Below are 23,599 nucleotides of genomic sequence, written 5' to 3'. Positions count from 1 at the left end.
CACTCAAGTACAACACAGATTTCATTTTTTTTTTTTTAAAAGGGAGACATACAATTCAAAAACAATTAAGAATATGTATAAATATCTGCCTTTACTTTGATTCAGAAGTCCTTCTTTTTTAGATTTTGAGATGTCCTTCAAAGACATCTGCAAACAACTCAGTAATAATGGAAAAAAAGGATCATAGGCTAGTGAATATTCTTGACAATGTTTAAGTCTAATGTGGCTCTGACATTTCCAGGGGCTCGCATACCATTGTGTGGAGAACCTTGGGAGACAGTGGGTCCCTCGTCCACTTGTATGCCCAAACCGTCAGGGGCTTCCTGATCCTCTTGTGAAGATTCAGCTTTGCACCCATTCCATAATTTTAATGTGACACTAGTCTGAGAGGGTTTGTAGAACTGAAACCACATGTCTTCTGAGAAAGAGACGGTTAAGCAAGTGTGATTCCCTTCTTTACATACAATGACTAAGACAAAATACACTACTTTTACATGGACCTTTTTTATGATCCATGATAAAGTTGGGTTTCTTCTTAGCAGATGTCATAGTTTACTTTCTCTGTTAAATTAGGAAATACTGTTTAGCAGTCTTGCCCTCAGATGTTGACCAATGTTACATGGCTGAGCCTGAAAATAAAAACAGGTTTAAAAGGGCACATGTCTGGAAAGAATGAGAAATAAAAATAATTCCACAAAATGAATTGCAATTGATGCCCTGTTAATTGGTACCAAACTAGCCTGAAATCTAACTGGGTCATTTGAGGTCAGCGTTGTGGCCATAACTTTAGAACTCAAACCTAGTGCTGTCATTGTAATCTAACTGTAACCTTGCTTTACCACACAAACTGACAGTACACACAACTACTATGATTTTCCAGAATACATCACTGAAGAGCAAGTCTGCCTCAGGTTAACAAAAGAAAGGGGTAGTAACGCTGAAATAATTTGAATCCTAAATAAACTAATATTCAAGCAGCATGGAATTAGCCCTCTGCTCTCCCCTGTTGCCAAAGTAACTCCTGGGATGTGCCACCGAGCAGGATCGGTAGTTGTCCGAATCTTATTTTATAGCTGTTCACTACATACATACAGTAGCAGAGTAACGTCATTTTAGGATGCAAAAATACTGTAAATAAATTACGTTTGAAATTCAGTGTGACAACTGCCTACATTTATTTTTTTAATGCACATTGATCTTATTACTGCCAATAATTGTGATATATGAACAGTTTCTTTTGCATGAAATTTGTGCTGAAATTTGTTTTTTGTAACAAAAAACAAATCACTGGAGGGAAGAAAAACAAGTCCACTCCCTACTGATTGGGTGATTATTTAATTTGCTTAATTCGTTGACCCAAATATGAAACATCTTTTTGAAAGCCCCCTTGCATAACTACACACACACACACACACACGCATGTATAGACATACAATATATATATATATATATATATGTATATATATATATATATTACATTCAAATCAACAAGGCTGTATTTTTTGTCACAAGGTGCTGATGACAACCCTAGAAGCAAGAATAAATATAAAGCTGTGACTGAATACAGTATTGGCCGGCCAACATTTTTTGAACTGGATATTAAACAAGCAAAGAAATGTATTTGTCTGGCCACCAGTAAAACAATCAACAAACAAATAAATAAATAAATAAAAATCAGGATTCTATGTATAGATCGAAAAGTTTCAGTAGAAAACCTGAAAGTGGTGTTTAAAAAGAAATAAGGAAAAAAATCTTACTAAATTGCTCTAACACTCCAGCGTGTTACAAGTTTTGCAGTCTTAAGTAAATCTCCCCTTTGTTCTGGAAGAGCCATTTAACAATTCAATGACAGCATTTTGATGTATAATAGAAGGAAACCTTTGTGTATCATTTCAATTTAGTCTGACAGCCATGCCAGTCACACTTTATACACGCTGCCAAGGCTATGATAAATCTAAATGGTACAAGACCTGAGTTAACAGTTACCATTAAACCTATATATTCACACCCAGGTGAATAGCACCAGCTGGCTAAAGAATTGTTACCGTATTTTCACAAACATAAGCCGCACCGTACTCAAAGGCACAGTCTCAGTTATGTGTGCCATTACTGTATTTAACACACACATAGAGCGCACCTGATTATAGGGTGTGGGTTTTATATACTATCCAATGCCCACACTTCCCCCTTTAACGTTCTCATGGTGTCCTCTAGTACAGCTTTTCATTATAATACACTGGAAGTTGCTGCGCTACCATAGTCCTGGTCACGATGGCAAAAAAGGCACCGTCTCCTGAAACGAACGCACCAAGACGGACCTCCTTGGACATGTTCAATTTTCATTTCTTCTGCTAGCGTTACTGCTTTTTGTCGAATGTTGACCGTCGAAACCCTTCTCCCATTCGTTCTCTGCTTGATGATCCACTGCTCGAGTCTTTCCTCCAACTCGGGCCTCCTCGCCTTATGTCCACGGAAACTAAGGCTGCATCTGCTTGACATGTCGTAGCTCGTTTTCCAGCTTCCTCCACTTGCGAACCATTGATTCATTAATCTTAAATTCTCTCACGGCTGCTCGATTTCCATGTTCCTCCGCGTAGCTGATGGCCTTCAGTTTAAACTGTGCTTCATAAGCATGTCTCTTTGCCATTTTCAGGGTTGTTAAAACAACGATGTTCTGCATAACACACATACTCGTTCTTTTATATACAATCAACACCCATACTTCCCGCTTTAACGTTCTCATGGTGTTCTCTACTACGTCCTCCTTACAACAACACACACAGGGCGCACCGAACTATAGGGCGCGCCGCAATTTTTGAGTAAATTCTAAGACTTTTATGTGCCCCTTATAGTCGTGACAATACGGTAATTGAAGCTGATCACAAAGAAGGATCAGTTTATTTGTTTGGATTATGTTAGATATTTCTCACTGCTGATTCCCTAAAAAAAAAAAACAAGCAGCAAACAGTGCTTTTGGCTTAAGGAAATACCTAACACAAAAATTTCCCACCAGCTGAAAGTCTAAAACAGGTATTTATCAAGTGAAATTATTGACATAGCTGTTCTGTAATCAGAAACACATTCACAGTGGACATTTCTGCTCAAAGCACTGTAGAAATACCAACTCCAAGTTATCTGATATGACAAATATTCCAGATACAGGTTAATAGATTATGCAAGACAAGCAACATAGAGCCAACACATGTTTTTTTTTTGATCACCTATCACTTTTCACTATAGTGGTTTGGAAAAAAATCTTTGACATTGATTTTCTGTGATAATGCTTGAATGTTCTATGAAAAAAAAAATCCTAGTATTGTTCAGGTGAGTATGGACTAAGGCATTTTTCATTTTGTGGAGAGTTATCCCATGGAGACAACGGTTACAGCATTTCTGAGGTGCAGTGACTTGAGACAGGAGAATGCAGCTACCGGTACTTTCATTTATACAATGAAAAAAAATGTATAGTAGCTCCTGCGCTGGGTTTGGGCAAACCACGCAATTAACTCCCGAAACCAAGTACTGTTACTGGGAGAGCTCTTCAAGATGCTCTACACTATTCAAGCTTGGAATTTCTGACATGGAAAAATCCAAAGTGATGAGGATTGGCACAAATTTTTGTTTTCCAGGTCCTTACACTACAGCACTGGATTCCATGTTTAGACAAGCAAGGCTGATGTGATCACAAGCCTAACACTGTGGGTTTTGAGTCCACAAGCAAGATTTGAGATGACACATTGTTACTGAAGCCAATCCTGGGTTAGACATAAGTGTGATTCTAGATCTTAAAGCCTCAAGGTCACAAATACTGAGATTCACTATATGCTGAAGTCGGGGACATCTTGTTCTCAACATTTTAACTTATCTCAAGAAAATATTTTTCATATTCAATAGTCTATTACCTTCAAAATAAAGCAAAAGAGAAAGTGCCATGTTAAGGATCAGCAGTTGGAAATTACACTTTTTCCCCAAAAACAAGGCATGTTGTCTTCTATTGTGAAGTATATGCAGATGATATGCCAAAAGTAATTATTTAATTTTCAACCAGTTTACACACACTACTGTTAGCAAGATATTGACATACTTGGTTACCAATATTGTAAAGATGCCAATAACTAAAGGTCCATCATTGTATCTGTGGCCTCATAAGTGTATGCAGTTTATGGTGGACTCTCATGTGATGTTAAACCTAATTGAAGCAGTAACATGAGAATGTACTACATGTCACTGGCATCTAGTACAAAAAGAGAAAGAAAAAAAGTTGTGAGATGTGACTAAAAGGCTAATCAGAGCTACATCAACACCTTTGATAGTCACTCAGGGTGAAAAATGGAGAATAGAAACATATCTCTTCAGGCATCTAAACAATTTAACAAGACTGACGTAGAGGTGGGTGAAATATAATGTTGAAACATTTTGCAGAGTTTTCACAGTATAGTGGTATTTGACAGTAGAGTTTACCACTACCAATTACTATACAACATGACCCATTCTGTGATCTTTCATGGCCACTTTTAATTCAAAATACTATCTTCATATGAAATGTCAATGACAATAGTAATAGTAACATAATATTGAAAATCATAAACTTGCATGCATCAATCACAGTGTTCCTCAGTTAATCTTGCAGGCAAATTTTCTATTTAAAACTGTGTTTTAGGCAACAGTCATAGTGCACTGTCTGAATGTTGTTCCTCATTGAGTCCACGACAGCTGACATTTAATGAGACATTTTGTACAAAAATGACAGTTTTTACGGTTATCCTTGTTAAACTATCAGCAGCTATGACCAGAACACAACCAACTCGGCCTAAACGTCTTTGAGGGGAGTTTGAGTCAGTTTGCGTAGGACGCTCACTTTGATGCTAGTCAGGTCTTATTAAGCATAGACGTTGAGCAAGTTATGCAGTATATTTATTCCATACATATCAATTAAACCTGAGTCCTTATTCGGATTTTTCTGAGCTTGATTATTGAAAAACAATTACTTTCATTGGTCAGAGCCAAAGAGCTAACAGTCTGTCGCCATTCATTATTAGCTTGTTGGCATCTTCTTCACGTCAACAAAAGTTCACAAGAAAAGTCAAACACAGGCCAGAAAGGAGTCATTTCGACAACAACCTTGAACAAAACCAATTTGTATGATCTTACTTTTTAAAGTCAGCGCTGAAAAGGCCGAAGGCAGGTCCGCCGGCCGTGCCGGAGGTCGGGGTACTCTCCTGCCCTGCTTCCACCGCAGCCTCTGCTGCTCCTTGGTCGTTGTACAAAGCTCCAGTCGACATGCTGCGAGTTCTGACAAAAGCCCAGCGAGTAACAATATTCCAGCCTTCTTTCGAGCTGCCAAGTGCTCATTAAACTGCGAGTAAATCCTCCTGATATGCCGTGGAGAAAGACAAGGAGAAAAAAAAACAAACACAGCTAACTTCTCCGAGATTTCGACCAACTTTTTTTCACACGCAGTCGCGGAAGTGAGAGCTGGAGTCGGAGTCACATGACTGGGGCTTCAGCTGCAACTGTGACGTAGATCTGCGTCCGTTAGAAACTACAGCGTTCTCTCTCTCTCTCACACACACACACAAACACACACACACAAACACACAAACACACAAACACACACACACACACACACACACACACACAAACACACACACACACACACACACACACACACACACACACACACACACACACACACACACACACTGTTTTCCAACTTCAACTTCTAAATAATATCAAAAAGTTGCAGGAAAAACACATAAATCTAAAATGAAACATCCTCACGCCCTTTTTTCTTAAAAAGATATTAATTTACTGAAATAATTTCATTTCTCTACTGATTCTAAAGCCGAGAGTAATAGCAGTATTGTAAGCAATTTGAAAATTGCATCTATACTGTTCAAGTGTACTGAATGAACCTTGTGTGACGATGCTTTTACATCTCATTGCATGTAATCGGAGGCTACTAAGTCAATTATTACGTACATACAATACAGACAATCGATTTCTGATCAAAATTCACCATCTCTCTCGCTGTGTTTTCATTTATTAGGTTCCTCTGACTAGTGCCGATTGAAAACCCACTTGTCATATTTGAACGCAGGAATGTCAGTTTGGAGAACTTTCCATGTGAATTTTGCATCAAAATGATCCGACTATGTGAACTTTATGATAGAAAATCCACGATATTATTCGTCTATACATTCAAGACCTATACTATTTACCTTAATGACGTCGATATATCCCATAAAGCCATCCAATTATTCGTTATTTAATCACAAATGATTAAATCACGAACTATTCTATAAAGGGATTTAACTGAAACAACCTTTGTGTCCTCTGTGATCAACATTGTTTTAAGTACATGGCTGACATCTCTGTACTTCCTGGTGTTGGTCAATAAATAAAGTGTTTATCATTTTTAGTACCGTTTGTTTCCATGTACCTGTGCGGTTGCGTCGCTGGTGGTGGAGACAACTGGCTTCGCCCCTCCTGGATAACATCTCCGGCGCGTACTGTCAACATCCCAATGTTTGTCACTACTTCTCACCGCGACAGTTTCGATTCCGCTGTGGGTTTTAAGGAACTTTCCCCCCTCGACGAGTTAGTCGTCTTTTTGCGCTTTTAAACGAACCCGTACAAGTCGCCAGGATGTCGGACTTAAACAGTAACCCGTTCACCGACGACACCAACCCGTTTCAGGTAACGTTAGCAAAGCGGTGTTAGCCGGGTCAGTGTTAGCGTCTGCCTTATATCGCATTAATTCACCACAGACCCAAACTCTCCTGCCGTTGAACTACTCGAACTTGAGAAGAAATCGTCAGTAATTTTCTTTTCTAATGGGAAGACTTTTTTTTCTTTGTCGTGACGGCAATTCTTGTTGTACTTTGTCCTCTTGAAGTATTAGTTATGATGGAGCAAGTGGGATCTCCAACCAGTAGTCGTTTTCTTCCTGTCATTTTGACTTTAAACTGGAACTACACTTTATACACACACACACACACACACATATATATATATACATATGTACATATATATTTATGTTCTGAAGTACAGGGTTTCAGGATCAATATTGGAACCGGAATAAAATAACAGAAAGTAGAGTGATAGTGCCTGCTCTTTAAACACACATAAAACAATTTGAGCCAAAGCTAGGTTACACATTTGTTTTCTTGACCTTCATTCGCAGGTTCTTCTCCGTCTCCTCCTCCAAATCCCTCAGCTCAACTCAACATACCCAACCAGGGGTTATATATTAAAGCTGAAATGCTTTTGCCTTTGACCCATTTTTTTTACTGAGGCTGTGAGAGCTGTGCAATGTGTTGTTATAAATATTTCTGGCTATATGGCAGGAATGACTGGGGTTGAAAAACCTACATGAAGAAAACCTTATAAAAGTTGTACTTAAAAGTGGGAGATGCTTTTAAAAAAAAATTGATTGTGCTTGTCACTCTCCTGTTGTATCTCACTAATTTACTGTTGATTTTTAAACTTGTCTCATTGTCAAATCTGGTCATAGCAACTGCACTTGTTTAGTTCATTGAAGAGGTTTCACAGTTTTAGTCAATGAGGCTATAACTCTTTTTTCATTCACTCTTCCACAATAGGTTGTTAAAAGAAATTCATCTTTGAGGGCAGGGCAAGCCCAACCATCAATGCTTGAGTTCCTCATTGCTGGATTTTGAGCTCTCTGGTGTACTTTATCAGGACTGGAAATGAACACTCAGGAAGTGTGCAGATGGTTTTTATTGAAAGCGAAGCTTATCTAGTCATAATCGTCACAAATGTTAACTTATATTTGACATGGCATGATCAGTTCTTCGGAACTGAACTGGAGAAGCCCATTGGATGAGCGGCGATGACGCTCATCCGATAGGCCCGTCACGGACAGTCCTGTTTGTCTGAATTTCCAATACCGATGTGCTTCAATCACTTCAGGGGAAAGTGAAGGACACAAGTCTTTTTTGACCCTCCGGTTTACAGAGCAGCTATAAATGACTTCTCCAATACTACGTAACACTCACCCAAACGTCTTTCTGCATTAGCGTGACGCATGGAAGATGCTGATTGTACATTTTTCAGACACATGCAAGGGGAATTATTCACAGGGTGCCATTAACACACCAACATGACTAGTGAACCCCTGTTGTCCTGCCATTTTTCTGTCATTTGTTGGATCGCGCATTTTGCCTGAGGAGAAATTAAAACCTAGCTTCCCATGAAAACATATGGTGCCATCATGGTGACATTTGGTCCATGATCCCTACAGGCACCTTTTCTCCTGATTTTCATTTCTCCAAGTGAGTGTTCATCAGCTTTGGCCCATTTCTCTTGATCTAAGCTATTTACAGAAATTATCATTCTTTGTCAGATAACAAAAGACTTACAGTATACGGCAGCAAAAAGTACCAATTTATACTTTGGAGGGTATACCTTTTATGAACACCATGCGGTTCAGAATCGAACAAATTGTAGTCTGGGAGAAAAATGCAACCAGCTTGTGAGATTCCTGCACTTGGCATGCAGAACAAATATCAGTAAAATTTTCGGCAACATCAGAACCAGTGCAGACACAAGCTTCTTAGTTTGTATGCTGTTATGTGACAGGAAACCCGGACCATGAAATTATTCCTCACAGGGCCATGCAACAGGTGGGATGGTGCCACTGGAGTCATAGATCCTTTCATTTATGGTGAAGATATATTTAGAGCAGAAATGTTCCACATCAAAGAGTTTATAAGAATGGATTCAAATGAATTAAAATTCTGTGCACTCTATGGAATTAGGCTCAGATTACATTAAATATCAGCAATCACATGCACATCCAACTAATAAGGCTGTTGACGGGTTTCCATTCGATTGCATCAAAAGATCATGTCAGATTTTCTAAGTATAAAAAGCAAAAAAAGACGTTGTTTTCATTCCACTGCTGATACAAATATTAGAAAATATGATCTGTTGCTACGAACATAGTGGGTATGTGTTCTCAGTTATGCTGTTAAATCTGTCCGGTGGGTTTGTTTTCAGCAAGTTTCTGATATACTAATACTGTGTTGAGGAAGGATGCATTTTTTAGGACAATTGTTGGAAAGCAGGAAAAGTACTGTCTGCATTTATGTTCCCAGCTAAGGGGTGAAGGGGCAACAAGTACTAAATATGCATGTTTCTCTGGCTGCAGAAGAGGGGGCATATTAAAGTTTAAAATCAACACACTATGAAAAATTAATGAAACCGGTCTGGTGACAAATTGTGCATGCGCTTGTCTGTGTGTGTGTGGGGGGGGGCACATGCGCACACATGCGCACATGCAGGCAGGCATGTGCTTGTTTGTAATAGCGTTAGAAAAGCTGCTAGAAATCATAAGAGTCAGAGACAGTGAGACAAGAGCGCTGTGCCGGGATAAGGACAGCACTTGAGGAATACATTGTGGAAGTAGATTGTGAGCTGCAGTTTGAATGAAAGTGGCGAGTGGCTGACAACAGCTGATGGTAAGACGACTCTGAGCAGAAACACAGGCGCATCTAGTTGCATGAACAGGAATTTCAAATGCAAATAGAGGATAGAATACTAAGAGCTTATTACGTTTGCATTGGAGTAGAAATTTTCCATTCTGATGTAGAACAAAGTTTGTTCAGGCGGGATAATGTTAGTACATGTTTTTAAATGTTTCACTTTCATTCTATTTTCCACTTTCTGTTTTGATACAAAACTGGAATGGTCTTCTACTAAGCTGGTTTTAGATGAAGTTAAGCATAGGGAAGCCCAGTGCTCATTGTTAGTTAACAATCTGGATTAGGGTTATTGAATTGCTTTTGCAGCTTTTAGAATAACACAGTCTTCCTTTTTTTATTTCTGTCTTAAGCCAGAGGGATTCAGCTGCCTCTTGAAACACACAGGCAAAGCTATTTATAGACGCCCACCCTTGGAAATCATTGGAATCATCCTGTCGTTTTGAGTTTTGAATTATAGGCCTGTTGATCCGACAGAATAATGAAAGGTTTTTTTCTACACTCTGGTTGGGTTGTGCTTCTCTTATGTTCATTTCCCTGGGACAAACACAATTTGACATTTTCAATTCACAATTATTCACCGGTGAGCAGATTGTTACTATCGTGAACCTGTCATTTAACAGAGAGTTAAATTATTTTTAATGTTTTTTTATTTTTATTTTCCAGGATCCATCAGTGACACACATCAGACCAACCATCCCTCCGGGGATGGAGGAGTTTAATCCCTTCACAGAGGATAGGCCAGTAAGTGCCTTTTCAGTTTGTCAATACCCATTATATATTTACATTTGACTGACATTAATACACAGATATTTTCATCTACAGTTATCTCTGTTAGCTCTGGTAGCTATCAGAAAATAACTTTTCACTTAAGATAGTGTAAATATCATGATTTTGAGTTTTAATCCTACTGAGTTGCTGTTTTTCCAACACTTTTTAAAAAAGACATGCTTTTTTCATTCACAAATGTAGGGAAAGTTGATATCGACCAAACCAATAGATTTAATGAGCTGAATTTGTGACATTTATTTGTGACATGGAATTGTTTTTTATGAAACTAAATACTTAAGTCGGAAATTTGCGGTCGTTACACGCGGCACTGTAATAATTAGAACGTTCACGTCAATTCATGTGTTTCTAAATAAGATGACATAGCTGTTGATGAATGCTTGAGTCGCTGAAAAACATCATGAGATGAATTTAAGAGCTCCAAGTAGAAAGTTCTCATTGGATTATATTTCTTCACAGTGATGTTACCATTTTTTGCAAAGCAAAATCAATGCATTTATGTCTTAAGTCTAGCACGTTGCTTCTGAATTTGATGCAGCTGACAGAATACTGTAGAACCAGCAAACATTTACCAAATTCACAAGAATCATCAGATGTACAGCCTTCTGTTTTCAAAGAAACACCGGTTTACTTTTGGTTTAGAAACACAGTCACCACATACAATTCCATTTTGAAACACAATGGAAAGGAAAAAAAGTTGCAAAAGTATTTAAATGCATAACAAATGTTTGTGGCTGCAAGCCCTGACACCAAAGTTCCTTAATCATTGGAAAGTAAATGCTCTGGACTTTTGACCTCAATTTATCAATCCTGGTCTAAGTATAGTAATGATTCAAATTAAAAGCCTCCTTCTTCCTGGGGAAATGTCCTGCAGTGGAACCGAACATAAGATTCTATCAACCATTTATGAAATCAGTTTTGGCCTCCTCACAGCTCTCGTCACCTCCCCTTACTTTTGGTGCATCACCTGGGCCTCAAGCACAACTAAATGTTTCCATATCCGGTGCAGTTCATTACATCACATTCTATATAATTTCTATACAACTACGGGTATTTTATAGAGCAGTAGTGTAAATGTCACGGACACATAGGTGCGCGTGCACACACAAACACACATTTTCTTTTTTCTTCACGATAGATATTCGATTCAATGAAAAATACAGCTTTGTTTTACTGGAAGAAGTACTCTTAGCAGGGAAAGGACATCCCAAAGACGTACAGGATTAAACAGGGCTACCATTGCAGGTTTTTTAGACATTTTTTCCCCACAATCTTTTTGCATCCCGGTCAGTTAATTTTACAGGTACATTGTTTACTAGCTAATCTGAGATACCTTTTTAGTTATATGTAACTTTTTTTGTGACTGCGTGTGCTCATTCTGCCACTAAATTACTCTGTTGTCTTACTGTTACTTTTCAAGATATATTTTGGCTATAAAAGCATATATGCTTCCTCTAGATTCCAGCAAAGACTCAACCTGCTATCATGAATCCCACAGAGGAGCCTCCAGCCTTCTCACAGTCTCGCACACAGGTAATACAAGCCTCAACTGGAACCACTTACACATGCCTACAGTGCTGTATGTTCTATGGTCCTCCTAGTGTGTGTGTACATTTTGGATGGAATTATATCACACTGTGATCTTTGATATATTTGGAAAAAATCTACAGATGGCCGCAATCACAGAGGAAGAAGAACTAAAGTATTACTGCGATCATTGCAAAACAGAGACATATACTGAATTGAAATTTCTGTACATCCCCAGGCCAGAGTCACCAGTTCACGCTCTGCTAAACAGAAAATGCATCAACATGATCTGTTTCATTTTGTGGGAGATGTGCAGTGTTTTCCCTATGATTGGGCTTTTAGCAAAGAGAGACTCCCGAGACTGTGAAATCTAGGCAGGCTGAGGAAATCACTTGTGGGCATCTTGTTTGTGGGCAGGCTCCTGGGGGGAGCATGTTGCTGTGATGTCTCTTCTGCTGGTGCTGCTCCCTGCAGGGAATTGGATTTATTCCAAAATTAGAAACAGAATACCTTTTTTCTAAACAGGAGCGGTCAGGAGCTGCTGAGCTGCTGAGGAGACAGGAGGAGCTGGAGAGGAAGGCTGCAGAGCTCGACCGGCGGGAGAGAGAAATGCAGTCACTCAGTGTTTCTGGAGGTACAGCTGCACATTAGCCCTATCAGAAAAAGTGCCTTTTTTTTTCTTTTTTTTTTTTTAAATCCACAGAGGTTCTAAATGTCAGCTTTTTCAGCTTTTCTTTTCCTTCTGCCTCAATGCAAACTGACCATGCACTGGAAATGTTTTTTTGTCCCCAAAGCATAAAGAAAAGTAGTTACTTTTTTAAAGATTTTTGACAAATTAACCCCAAAGACAACACTAAAAAAGAAAATAATACATTCACTTTGCCATATTATCTTATTCAACACTGACTACTGTTATGTGACATCAAAACAAATCCAAGCAGTTATAAAACCTGGCTGAGTGAAGGCTGATGTACACTGACATAGGATACTGAACAGCTGTGTAGGAAATTCACATAATGCTAATTTAAAGCAACAGGTTTCATATTTTGGTATAACGTGCTCATTTATATTCTTGGTGGCAGGCAGATATCAGGATAGACGGCATGTTAGGATATGATTAGTTTGATGGCAATTTAAACAGTAGACTTAACTGTTTATTATTATCTGTCAATTCCCTACAAATTATTCCATGTAGCTCCTTCCTGTTTAGCCTCTGCAGGAATCAGAGAATAGCCTCCTGTGGATTCTAGTTGTGCACACACCTGACTATTTGGGCCTTTTCAGGGAGAAAAAACAACTGGCCTCCCCTACCAGAGATGTTCCCTGTGGGCCCCTGTTTCTACCACGACATTACAGTGGACATCCCTGTCGAGTATCAGAAGACGGTCAAGATCATGTACTACCTTTGGATGTGTATGTTATCTTCTCTTTACTCATCAGAGCAGCACTTTTTTTAATCAGGGACATCCCTCTTCCAGAGAAAAAAAAATAAAACAAGGTCACATCAGTAAAATAATTTTAACAATTGAAGTGAAAAACATCCCGATTTTTCATTTCTCTCTGAAATGTGACGATCCCTTAGTCTGGTGAGTTATTTGTAACCATGGATGGCATTAGTTGATGAAATGTGATGAAACATTAATTGATCTCAGATTGAGCTCAGGTTGTTTGTACTTGCTAGATTCAGATGAGATTGAATGCATACAACATGTTTAATTTCAGACATTGAAAAGTAACAACAAAATCATGTTTCATAAATACTTTTTAATCAATCATTATCCATTTAGGCTGTTCTACATACCCCTTTGATAACAAATTGTTACTGAGCTTCCCCCTCAACTCTTTGGATCTACCCTTGGGAGGCCTTCTCACACTTTGAACATTTCTGCCCTTAAAGAATTCAATTCCACCCCCACATACCAAAACAATTAAAAGATAAATTTGAGGACCAGAAAACCTCCTTTTCACGGGAAAGCCAAGAAAAAACCCAGTCATTTGAGATTATTTCCAGAAATCAAATGAAATGTACGTAAAAGTGATTAGAAATGGTCTGGGGTTAGGGAGGATACCGCTCTTAGCAGTTTTCTCCATGGAATCCCTGTCCCTTTGGACCTTTACTGCATTGCAGTCCCTGCTATACTTCCAACATCTTGCTCTCCTTCTACCATGCTTTATGGGATATTGGCAAGAATTACACAACTGAGTTGTCTTGGTTGTTCATTAGATTAATTCAATTATGTTGTAGATGCATATTTTTGCGCATGACCTAACGGTGTTTGTGTTTTCACCCAACTCTGATTAGTTGGAAAGGTATTCAAGGTAAAAACACTTCACTGATATGACAACTTGCGATTTACTGGTATGTGAAAACACACAGAGACTGGAAATGGGGAACAGCTTGATGTGCGGCTGAACCAGCAGTGGAAGCAGGGACAGTGCTGAAGCAGAGTCTATGTAAAAGAGACTCAGGGAATAGTAGCGCCAGTCAACTAAAACACTTGTTTTTTGTTAATGCAAGGTGGCGTTTTGCTTGTGGTGTTTACTTCTTTCAGGAGTACAGGTATTATATTGCAGGTCTGTTTCTATTGTGGTCCAGTGGAACAGTAACTGGCCCCTGATACTTTTATTTTGTAGTTGAGGGCTTAAAAGTTTTGCTCTAATAGAACCTGACCGAAGAATAACCCCCTTCTCCTGCTAATTTTGATTAAAAAAAAAAAAAACAACTCCTAACCTTAAAACTCTTAATTGTTCTTTTGTGTTTCTAATCAGATTGACCCTCAGTTGGGGGTAGTTTCCCAATTCATTTAGCCAGTTGTTTAAATGATTTGTAGCTGTAACTAATTCTCTTTGGTAAGTAAAATTGATCAGAACCTTCACCAACCATCAAAACATGATTTACAAGAGGTGAATGAAAAGATGTTCAGTTTGATTGAGTACCTTGCATTTTAGTGTATCAAGCAGAAAGGCAGCTCTGCAGATAAATGCGCTAATGACCACAAGAAATAAAATGTTAATTTCAATCTGTTTTTACTTGCTGTTTATAACAATCTATCTTTGTGTTGTTGTGAATACAAAGCTGAGGAGCAGTCCTTGTCTATTTTAACGTGGTGTTAAAAAAAAAAAAAAAAATTACTATTTGTATTTGTAATTGAGGGAATGAATGGGAATGAAAAGACTCCATTTGAATTCCATAGCCACATGACGATGGCACGTGGTGCAGTCATGTGGCCAGATGACTTGGTCAGATGATTGCTTTAAGGTTGGTTTAGTGTGGGGAGACCAGCGGATGCTGTAAAGTCTGTGACGCCTCCACTGCTGAATGAATGAATCTGCTGCAGTATAAGCTTGAATAATGCAGAGGCCGGTGTTTCCGTGCCACCCTCGACTATGTCACACAGCAGGTTAATGTCAGATTTCACAGTGCCGTGTAAAATCCCAGAGTGACACACGTGCTCTGATATTGAGGGTTCTCCTCCATCAGGGATTCTCAACCCTTTGGACCTTTACATGTTAGCCTAAAAGTGTAACTACAAGACTAAATGGAATAAAATACTCAACAACATGTAACATGAGAATAAATCCTGCGATCAACAAGAGACCACTCTATCTTTCATCAATCAAGTGATCTAGAATTACCTTTAAAAAGAAAGTGCGTTTTAAAAAGAAGTAAGCAAGTAACCATCAGTGGTAGGAACTTTCCCCGTGTGCTTGCAATACACAGTTAATCTAACTTTGTTGTAAAAATGCCCTTTGATTTCCTTACTCCATTAAAAAGGCATGTATATATGATGCATACAGAGCAAAGTGACATGAAATATTACAATAATCTTTAATGTACTGCCCAATTCTGATGCTTTATTTTAGAGTAGTTGAGGTCAAGACATAATTAATAAACTGTCATAAACTTTTCAAGTTCCATGTGTAAAGCCTGTGTACAATCACCAGTAGGACAAATGGAGATGCTGAATTATTTAAAGTTTCATTCTCAGGGCCACTGCACTGTGTTACATGTTGAAATATTAAGCATCAGTGTTTGCTTAGTTTGGCAGGACACTGGACACTGCAGCCCCCAGCCAGCAATGAGCCATCCTACAGCCTAATTTCCAAACATGAGCAGTGACACAGGCCAACAGGCCACCACGTTGCCCCACTTCTGCAGAACCCACTCCATTCATTTCCTTACGGTACATCTATACATTTTCTCTTCTGCGCTCAGGTCATGCTGGGACCCTCCTGGCTAACATGATTGGCTGCCTAGCCTGGTTCTGTGTGGATGCATCACGAGGTGTAGACTTTGGTCTGTCCATCCTCTGGTTGATGCTCTTTACACCCTGCTCATTTGTCTGCTGGTACAGACCCGTGTATGGAGCTTTCAGGTAAACAACAACAATCACCAGGCGCTCAGGAGAAGCACTCACCTGCTCTTGCCAACTGTATTGTTCATGATCCATTTATCTCTCACTCTCTTTATGCAGGAGTGACAGCTCCTTCCGTTTTTTTGTTTTCTTCTTCGTGTACATCTGTCAGTGCGGCATCTATGTTCTCCAGTGCATTGGCTTCACCAGTTGGGGCACCTGGTAAGAAAACATCCCAAGAATTTCCTGGTCAACAGCCATGTAAAACTGCTCCCTCTGTGGAAGACTGTGTTTAATGAGATCCAGAAAGCTGACATGTTGAACTGGCAATAAAACAAAGCCAAATAGAAGATCACTATCTCAACACATCTATAGGAGTAAATGGTTAAAAAAAAGAACACAATAATAGAGTTTAAAAATGTCTAAAATCCCTTTTTTTGTGTGTAACTACATTAAAACTGTCAGGAACACCTACAAGTTCATTCATTCATATTGGTTAAAGGAAATCTTTTACAATATAAGAATATATTTTAACCCTCTCAGGCTCAAATTAAGTTGTAGTTGCAGGAAAAATCTGATATTTGGCTGTCGCAAATCTGCAACATCTGCCTGGAGAAGGTTAGAGACAAAAACCATATGCCTTATTCATTTCTTTAAAGGTCGGCTGTGTTATGCTTTTATTGAAATACCAGTGAGTCCTCTCCCAACATTTTGTCACAAACCGCTGTGACAAAAAAGATGCATAGAAAAAATCACACATTAACGATCTGTCATTGATTATAATGGCATGAAAGCATAAACTAAGGGTGGGGCACGTAATTTGGAGGAGTAGTGTAAGCCGAGTGGCTCAATGAAAGGTTGTGTGGGTGAGTTGTTGAGCTTTGTTACAACACAAGATAAGGGGAAGTCAAACAAATTATGTCACAGGAATCAGTGGAAACAAAGTCATCTCACAGGATGGGCCTATGAGTGGAAGAGTTTTAGGATCAGCAACTCAGGTAGTCTGGTAGATGTCAAGAAAACAAAGCACAACAAAACAGTTAACTACCAGTATATGAATTCTGTCTTTATTTTCACATGTGGTCAGAAGTATCTGCATACAGCTAACGGTGCTGTTTAAAAAAAAAAAAAACAGTAATCCATGTGTTTTTTTGTTTTTTCAATATAGAGCAGGGAACTAAGACCCAACCACAGGTTATCTCTGAGGACACTTGTCACATATTAATAAAAAAGGGTAAAAACACCTATATGTGGTCTGAAACTGTTGTTTTTTTGCATTTTCAGAGGATGGATTGACAATATTGCTGCTTTGTTTGTGACAACAGGAAGAGGAAAGTGTGTAATTGCTGACCTCGGTTGTCAAACAGATTAAAGAAATTGATGACCCATTTCTAAACTGACCAACTATATGGTCATCAAATCCAGGCTGGATGATGAACAAACATCAATGTTTAGGCAAATTTAATGCATTTTGTTAATACATTATTAAATACAGCATTAGCCAGTTGGCATACTTTAAAATGTTGTACCAAACTGATTTGTTTTAAGTTGAAAAATCTATTTTTATTTCAGTCTTACTGTATGATTTCAATTCTATTTTTCACTTTTAGAGAGTGTGAATTTAGGCTGAGCTCACTGGGACTAGGAGTTATACTGCCTTTGTCAGTCTGTGAGCTGAATGCTCACTTGGTATTCCTGTTATTGTCAATTTCAAAAGAAAATTAAATGACAGCCTGAAGCTCAAAGCTCTTTCTCAAATGTTCTCCCTTGATGTCAGTGGAATTGCAAACATTTATCACCTGCTTCAAATTCTATATTCCGGATGAGGGGCCATAGTGTAATGAAGTTACAAGTTTCCAACTTGAAACTCTTTTAATACACTTCTTTTTAGCCCCTTGAATTCAACCTAATGCAACAATTAAATGCAGCCAAGTGAATACCTCAATGACGCTCTCATTTTGTCCACAGTGGGTGGATTGCAGCTCTGATGTGTCTGAAAAATAGCATCCCTGTGGGCATCATCATGATCCTGGTTGCCTGCTTCTTCACCTCACTGGCCATCATGTCCTTCATCATGTTCAAAAAGGTCAACTCTTCACGTAGAAGCTAAATAAAAATAAGGAAAAAAAATCTTCTTAAAATTGCTTGTTTTTCTTTTAAATACATTACAAACCTTTCTACAAAATTCATTCATAATAATTATTAATTAATCAAATATTTTTACAAAGTCTCACTGATCATTTTTCTTGGTTATGTTGGTATTTCCCTGTGTATTATTATGTTTTCTCTAATTCTTTTTATTCTATGTATTTGCCTTATTTGTACTGTACTTAGTACTTAAGAATAGGAAAAAAATTAAAAAGGAAAAAATGACCAGGAATTAAGTTCTCAATATTTTAACTTAGTATTTCTTATGCACTAATTCTGTTTAGATTTACCATAATATAATCCTCCAGCGTGAGCTGTATTTTGATTTTGTCCTTGTGTTTTTGACCAGCCTGTGAGTGAAACTCTTATTGTCTCCGGGAGTCTGTGTATTCCGCTTTGCAGTTTGTAATATCTGTTTTGGTAGGGGCTTATTTCCTCACTTCTCGCCTCTTGTCCTCTCCTCATCAGGTGCACACGATGTACCGCACCACTGGAGCCAGCTTCGAGAAGGCCCAGCAGGAGTTTGCTACAGGAGTAATGTCCAACAAGACGGTCCAGACAGCTGCTGCAAACGCTGCCTCCAACGCTGCACAAGGAACCTTCCTTCCTTCCTTCAAGGAACAGATGTGATTGGCTCATTTAGCCTCCCCGGCCTCCCAACCAATCGTCTCTAAGTGCAACAGAGTTCTGTTCGAGCCCACAGAGACCAGTTTCCCCAGCATTTAGAGCTAATCCAATACACGACAGTCAATTCTTCAGCCCATCTTCTAGGATCATCCACACATGACTCAAACGGCACCTAGAATCATTTTCTGCACATGTTCCCCTTGATCTGTGTACCCAATTTTGTGTGAAAGTCTGAGTATCCTGTTTGTGTATTGTCGTTCAGTTTTGTCTGAACCTTCCCCTTCTCCATAATTTCCTATTTAAAATTAATTTATCAACGGACAAATGGAAGTCATCAAGCAAGAGCAGCAGCAGCGGTCACTACTTTTCAGTGAACACGTAACTTTACACTGCTGCCCCTTGGTGGAGTGGCTTTGGATTGCGAAAAATGGATGCTGTGCATTCCTTGCTTCCTCTACATTCTGCTTTCCCCACAACTGGGTTCTAAAAAGGCTATAATGGTACTTCGCACACAAAATACATCCTGCAAGCTACCATGTTACTGTCATCTAGCAAACACCACTTGATTTATCAATTGTTTAACTGTTTTCTATACTATTTAAAAAAAATTATTGCTCATGGAGGCAAAGGATGTCTTTTCAGGAATTACATTTTGGAAAAATTACACCATATGTTTGCATCTTCTAAAGTTTCTTTACAAGAATGCTCATGTAATTCTAACGCCATCAAATACTACCTATGTACTATATTTGTGGCATAAAGCACATCAGACACTCAGTAGACAACTACACTGTGCAAGGAAGTACAGTCTCCAAAGAACTGTCAGGACGAAACGTCAAAAAATTCATTAATTAATTATCTGTTGAAAATGGTCTTGGCTGGAACCAATCACATCCGTCATTGGGCAAATAGCAGCAACACCCTGGACTGGTCACCCGCCAATCGCAAGGGGACATATAGGGACAAACATCCATCCATCATCTGCCGCTTATCCTGCACTCAGGGTCGCGGGGGGATGCTGGAGCCTATCCCAGCTGTCATTGGGCTGTCACCAGTCAATCACATATAAACAAACAACCATTCATTCACTCACTTGGGGCAATTTTACCAATTTGTTTTTTGAGCAGGTAAATTGCGAGAGGAAACTGTAGAACAGATACGGAGGAGAACATGCAACCTCCACACAGAAAGTCAGAAGCAAACCAGGGTTCCTTCGTGCTGTGAGGCCATCTGCTATTTGTAATTTGCAATTTTTTGCATCTAAAATTGGTTTATCACTGGAGACATTTTTCTTTTTTCTATCTGGGTGTGACATTGATTTTTAAGTTTATGAGCAAATACTTATTTGTTTCAGCCTATAATAACTTGCATATTCGTCGTGAAATTATGGGAGGATGCAGTTGTTATTAAATTCTTTTTTGTCTGTTCATTGATCAAGTGATGGATATTGGCCTTGTTTCCTCCTATTCAATACAAGTAATTTGTGTACAAACATGCGTCATTTTCAGCTTTCATGGCCCGGAGAACAAAAGAACGACAGCAAAATCAAAAGTGGAATACTGGGTTTTCAAATCTGCATGTCTATATAGCTGTTGATTATGGAAAGTGAAAGGTGTGTCCGGCTGGTTTAACTAGGGTTTGACTCTTTATTTGCAAGTTTCAAAAAGTCTGTACAAAATTACAGTGACTGAACTTTTGCTTTGAAATGTAATATTCACTTTTGCGATTTCATGATTTCATCTTTATGTCGTTATAATAATTATTTGCGCATCAGGATAATGTTCACAGTATCACAAAGTCTCCCATGATACAATTCAATATGACATAATGTTCGTTATCCTAAACTGACAGTCCCTTACATTAATAAGTAAAACCCTTTCTAAATTGTGAAACTAATGATGATATTTCTTAAAGTTATTTAAAATATGATTTTGTCATTTTGCTCTGGTGTTCAAATAATGGAATGAATTTCACAATAAAAGCAGGCATTGTTGTGTTTCATGCTTGCATTAACGGCCACTGATCGTTCAGCCAGAACCACCAGCCAATGGGGGTCACAGAAGTGGAAGAAAACAATTACTAGAAAATGAGAGTATTATGTACTAGCTACTAATGGTAGCTTGTATATTTTCAGATAATCCTGCAGGGATTCACCAATTTTAATGTTTTAAGTGAGTGATGATGAAAACAACTGGTAATGAGAAAAAGTATCAACAGACTATCTGAATGATATACTTGAAACTCCCTGTTAAGAATCCTTTGACAAACAAGGGCTGTTGTTTAAGTAAATCAAAAGGACACCTTACTATGTTTATCTTGTTCTGTATCCATCCACAATATAATCACCTTGAATATTTTATGAACATGCATGAAAAGTATTGGCCAATAATCCACATGTACGTGTTTACATAAATTTAAATTACATTTCTAAAAATTCTTTCATGATATTAAGGCCACCAATACTAGAATTCAAATACTAACAAAAAACGTGTCAACAGCTTAAAGTGCAATATGTGTGCATTAACATCAGTGCACATAGCAAGCAACAGTAAAGGATTATTAGTAGGCTCAGATTAACCAAGCGTAAAATCAAATAGAGAGAACCAATAGAGGGGAAAATATATATATAATGAAATACAATGAGTTCAGAGAAGTACTACAAAAACAAACTAATAGTGAGAGAACAGTGGGGTGTGTGAACCGACAAAAAACAAACATCAATCCGACAAGTCCATGGATACTCATGACAATGTTCAAAGTACTTACAAGTTTCAAATTTCACCAAAAGCAGATGACATTGACCTAGAAACATCTGCCACTCTTGACATTAAAACAGAATTTAACAAATGAAAAATACTTGAACTCCTTTCTTCAATGAAATTACAATGGGAAAGGTGGGGCGCTAGGACGCTGCCATTAGCTTGAACGGAAAGGCTAAATCAAACTTCCGGCGGAAGTACTGCTCTCTCCCGAATCCTGACTAATATCTTGAGAAAACAGGAAGTAGACCTGCAGTAGTAGATGACGAAATACAGTCATGTGACTCCACCGTGTCACCTAGTGACCGTTGTGTAAACATCAACGTGGATTTGCCATCACATCACGAACCTCAAAAGCTAATCTAAAAGGAAGAAGCACCTGACATAAGGAGCTTAGTGTTTTGTTCTGTTTTGTTTTATTGGCATATAGACTACGTAGGATCAATTATCGCAGTTAAATCCCTACTTTGGATTCCTTCACTGATGCCACAGTGCTATTAGCTATTCAGATAAACATCAGACTCTCTACAGTAACCTTGTACCAACAGCTGTCCACCAGATGAGGTCAGTAGTCATCAAACAAAATTCAAAAAGTACACTAAGCTTCACATTAGTGTAACATACCTGCTCTGTAAGTAGGAAAATCCCTGTTCTTGGAAATGATTAGTCCACAGTGGTGTACATACATACACATTGTGAATGTAAAGCTAAATGTCACCGTTTACTCACAGCCCAAGGAGAATATGCTCAGCAGCGTTGGTTTTTCCAGCATGCCGAGCCAAGTGAGTCATCACAGGCCTATTGTTTGTGTCTTAATTCTTGGAATAAGAACATTTATTGTAAACATTTGCTTTGAAAGCCTTTAGAATGCTGCATTCAATTATTATTCAATTTCATGTTTCAGTCAGATATTTAATGGCGGTTTAATCTGGACCAACATCACAAAAATTGGCCTGGCAATCAGTGGTAAGAAATATTATATCTCTTGTTTCTGTTTCTGTCTCTGTATATTGTTTCTCCTCGCAAGAACCTGTGTGAAATGAGGCAGAGCAACATCCTCAAAGGAGAGGAAATTCATCGCAAAGTCACTACCAACAGGAAGGGACACGGAGGAGGAACTAATTTCTTTAAGGTCTTTCATATCACAACCTGATGCACAGTCTGAAAACAAGCAGCAACCCCAGATTAACCAAGCACCAGTATTTGCCAGGAGGGGTCACTTCCAAAACAAGTGGTATTTTTCGGTTTCCAGGAGAGTCTGCTGAGGTCATTTTTATTCACTCCCAGATCTCTCTTGGACGATTTCCATTTTCAGTTTCGAAAATAACGGTCCAATCACGACCAGTTACCTCAGGAAGGTCTGATTTACTGACTAACCAGAGTTAGGCTATCAATGAGCAAAGAAAGCAGAAAGTGGCATGCAGCACTAAGTCTCTCAATTGTTTCTTTCATTTGGAAGGGATTTCTTGGTGATGTTCTAATTTCTTCCATCTTTCTCAGCCATGTTTTGCTTTGTTTTATTATATTTTTCCTGACTCTTAGCAAGAATGTTTGCTCATCCCTGGCTCATTTTTCGATAAATTGTTGTAAGTGTTGATAACAAATAAATAAATAATGAAAAAGAGTATATTAGTAGATATGTATATCTATATACATTTATCTATATACATACCGGTACTCTATTTTATATATGTGAGTGAATTCATACATATATATATATAAAACTTTTCCTGTTTTGTTTTTGTTTTTTTCTTTCTAAAATATTAATGATATTGTTACTCTTTTGATAATTTGCACATTTTCAGAAATCTTCTGGGTATTTCTGTGAGTTCCTTCTGATTTTTACATAATTCCTTACCGCCTGACTTTTAATGAATGTCACATAATC

At 38.3% G+C, this 23,599-nt stretch overlaps 2 protein-coding genes and 1 long non-coding RNA gene across 5 annotated transcripts in view; 1 reads left to right on the top strand and 2 right to left on the bottom strand.

Moving 5' to 3' along the window:
* ap3b1a (adaptor related protein complex 3 subunit beta 1a) overlaps nt 1-6,498 on the bottom strand; it is a 62,899-nt gene extending 56,401 nt beyond the window's left edge. The window contains exons 1-2 of the mRNA XM_086152400.1: nt 6,443-6,498; nt 5,152-5,372 (exon numbers count right to left, since the gene is read on the bottom strand). Coding sequence (XP_086008526.1) covers nt 5,152-5,282 — 131 coding nt within the window. The 5' untranslated portion in view covers nt 5,283-5,372; nt 6,443-6,498. The remainder of the gene's footprint in view (nt 1-5,151; nt 5,373-6,442) is intronic.
* A 5-nt stretch (nt 6,499-6,503) lies between these two features.
* On the top strand, nt 6,504-21,359 carry LOC147231172 (secretory carrier-associated membrane protein 1-like). Of its 2 annotated transcripts, none has more exons than XM_086152402.1 (9): nt 6,504-6,699; nt 10,173-10,250; nt 11,754-11,828; nt 12,348-12,456; nt 13,107-13,235; nt 16,039-16,198; nt 16,298-16,399; nt 18,146-18,263; nt 18,794-21,359. In XM_086152402.1, the coding sequence occupies exons 1-9, from the start codon at nt 6,649-6,651 to the stop codon at nt 18,953-18,955; spliced, it is 984 nt and encodes a 327-aa protein (XP_086008528.1). In that variant the 5' UTR covers nt 6,504-6,648; the 3' UTR covers nt 18,956-21,359. The 2 variants fall into 2 exon arrangements, with proteins under 2 accessions (XP_086008528.1, XP_086008529.1); XM_086152403.1 differs by lacking the exon at nt 6,504-6,699 and adding an exon at nt 9,320-9,485.
* On the bottom strand, nt 12,056-21,867 carry LOC147231171 (uncharacterized). 2 transcript variants are annotated; one of them, XR_015106600.1, is made up of 5 exons: nt 21,719-21,867; nt 18,118-18,283; nt 16,241-16,396; nt 13,226-13,293; nt 12,056-12,290 (listed from the first exon to the last, which is right to left on the bottom strand). It is a non-coding gene; the product is annotated as an uncharacterized LOC147231171 (long non-coding RNA). The 2 variants fall into 2 exon arrangements; XR_015106601.1 differs by lacking the exon at nt 21,719-21,867 and adding an exon at nt 18,616-18,740.
* Nucleotides 21,868-23,599: the final 1,732 nt, after the last annotated feature.

The sequence above is a fragment of the Fistularia commersonii genome, chromosome 9 (genome assembly GCF_037954325.1).
Source record: "Fistularia commersonii isolate RoL2024-O1a breed Wild chromosome 9, RoL_Fcom_v1.0, whole genome shotgun sequence".
NCBI classification, from domain to species: domain Eukaryota; kingdom Metazoa; phylum Chordata; class Actinopteri; order Syngnathiformes; family Fistulariidae; genus Fistularia; species Fistularia commersonii.
Note: the sequence above shows the minus strand (reverse complement) of the source record. Positions and strands in the feature narration are given on the sequence as shown.

Bases quoted from the DNA above. Each gene is read 5' to 3' on its own strand.
- LOC147231172 (XM_086152402.1), top strand. From the start codon at position 6,649: ATGTCGGACTTAAACAGTAACCCGTTCACCGACGACACCAACCCGTTT. The intron at 13,236-16,038 runs GTATGTTATCTT...TTCTGCGCTCAG, and splicing joins CATGTACTACCTTTGGATGT to GTCATGCTGGGACCCTCCTG. The intron at 16,199-16,297 runs GTAAACAACAAC...CTCTTTATGCAG, and splicing joins CCCGTGTATGGAGCTTTCAG to GAGTGACAGCTCCTTCCGTT.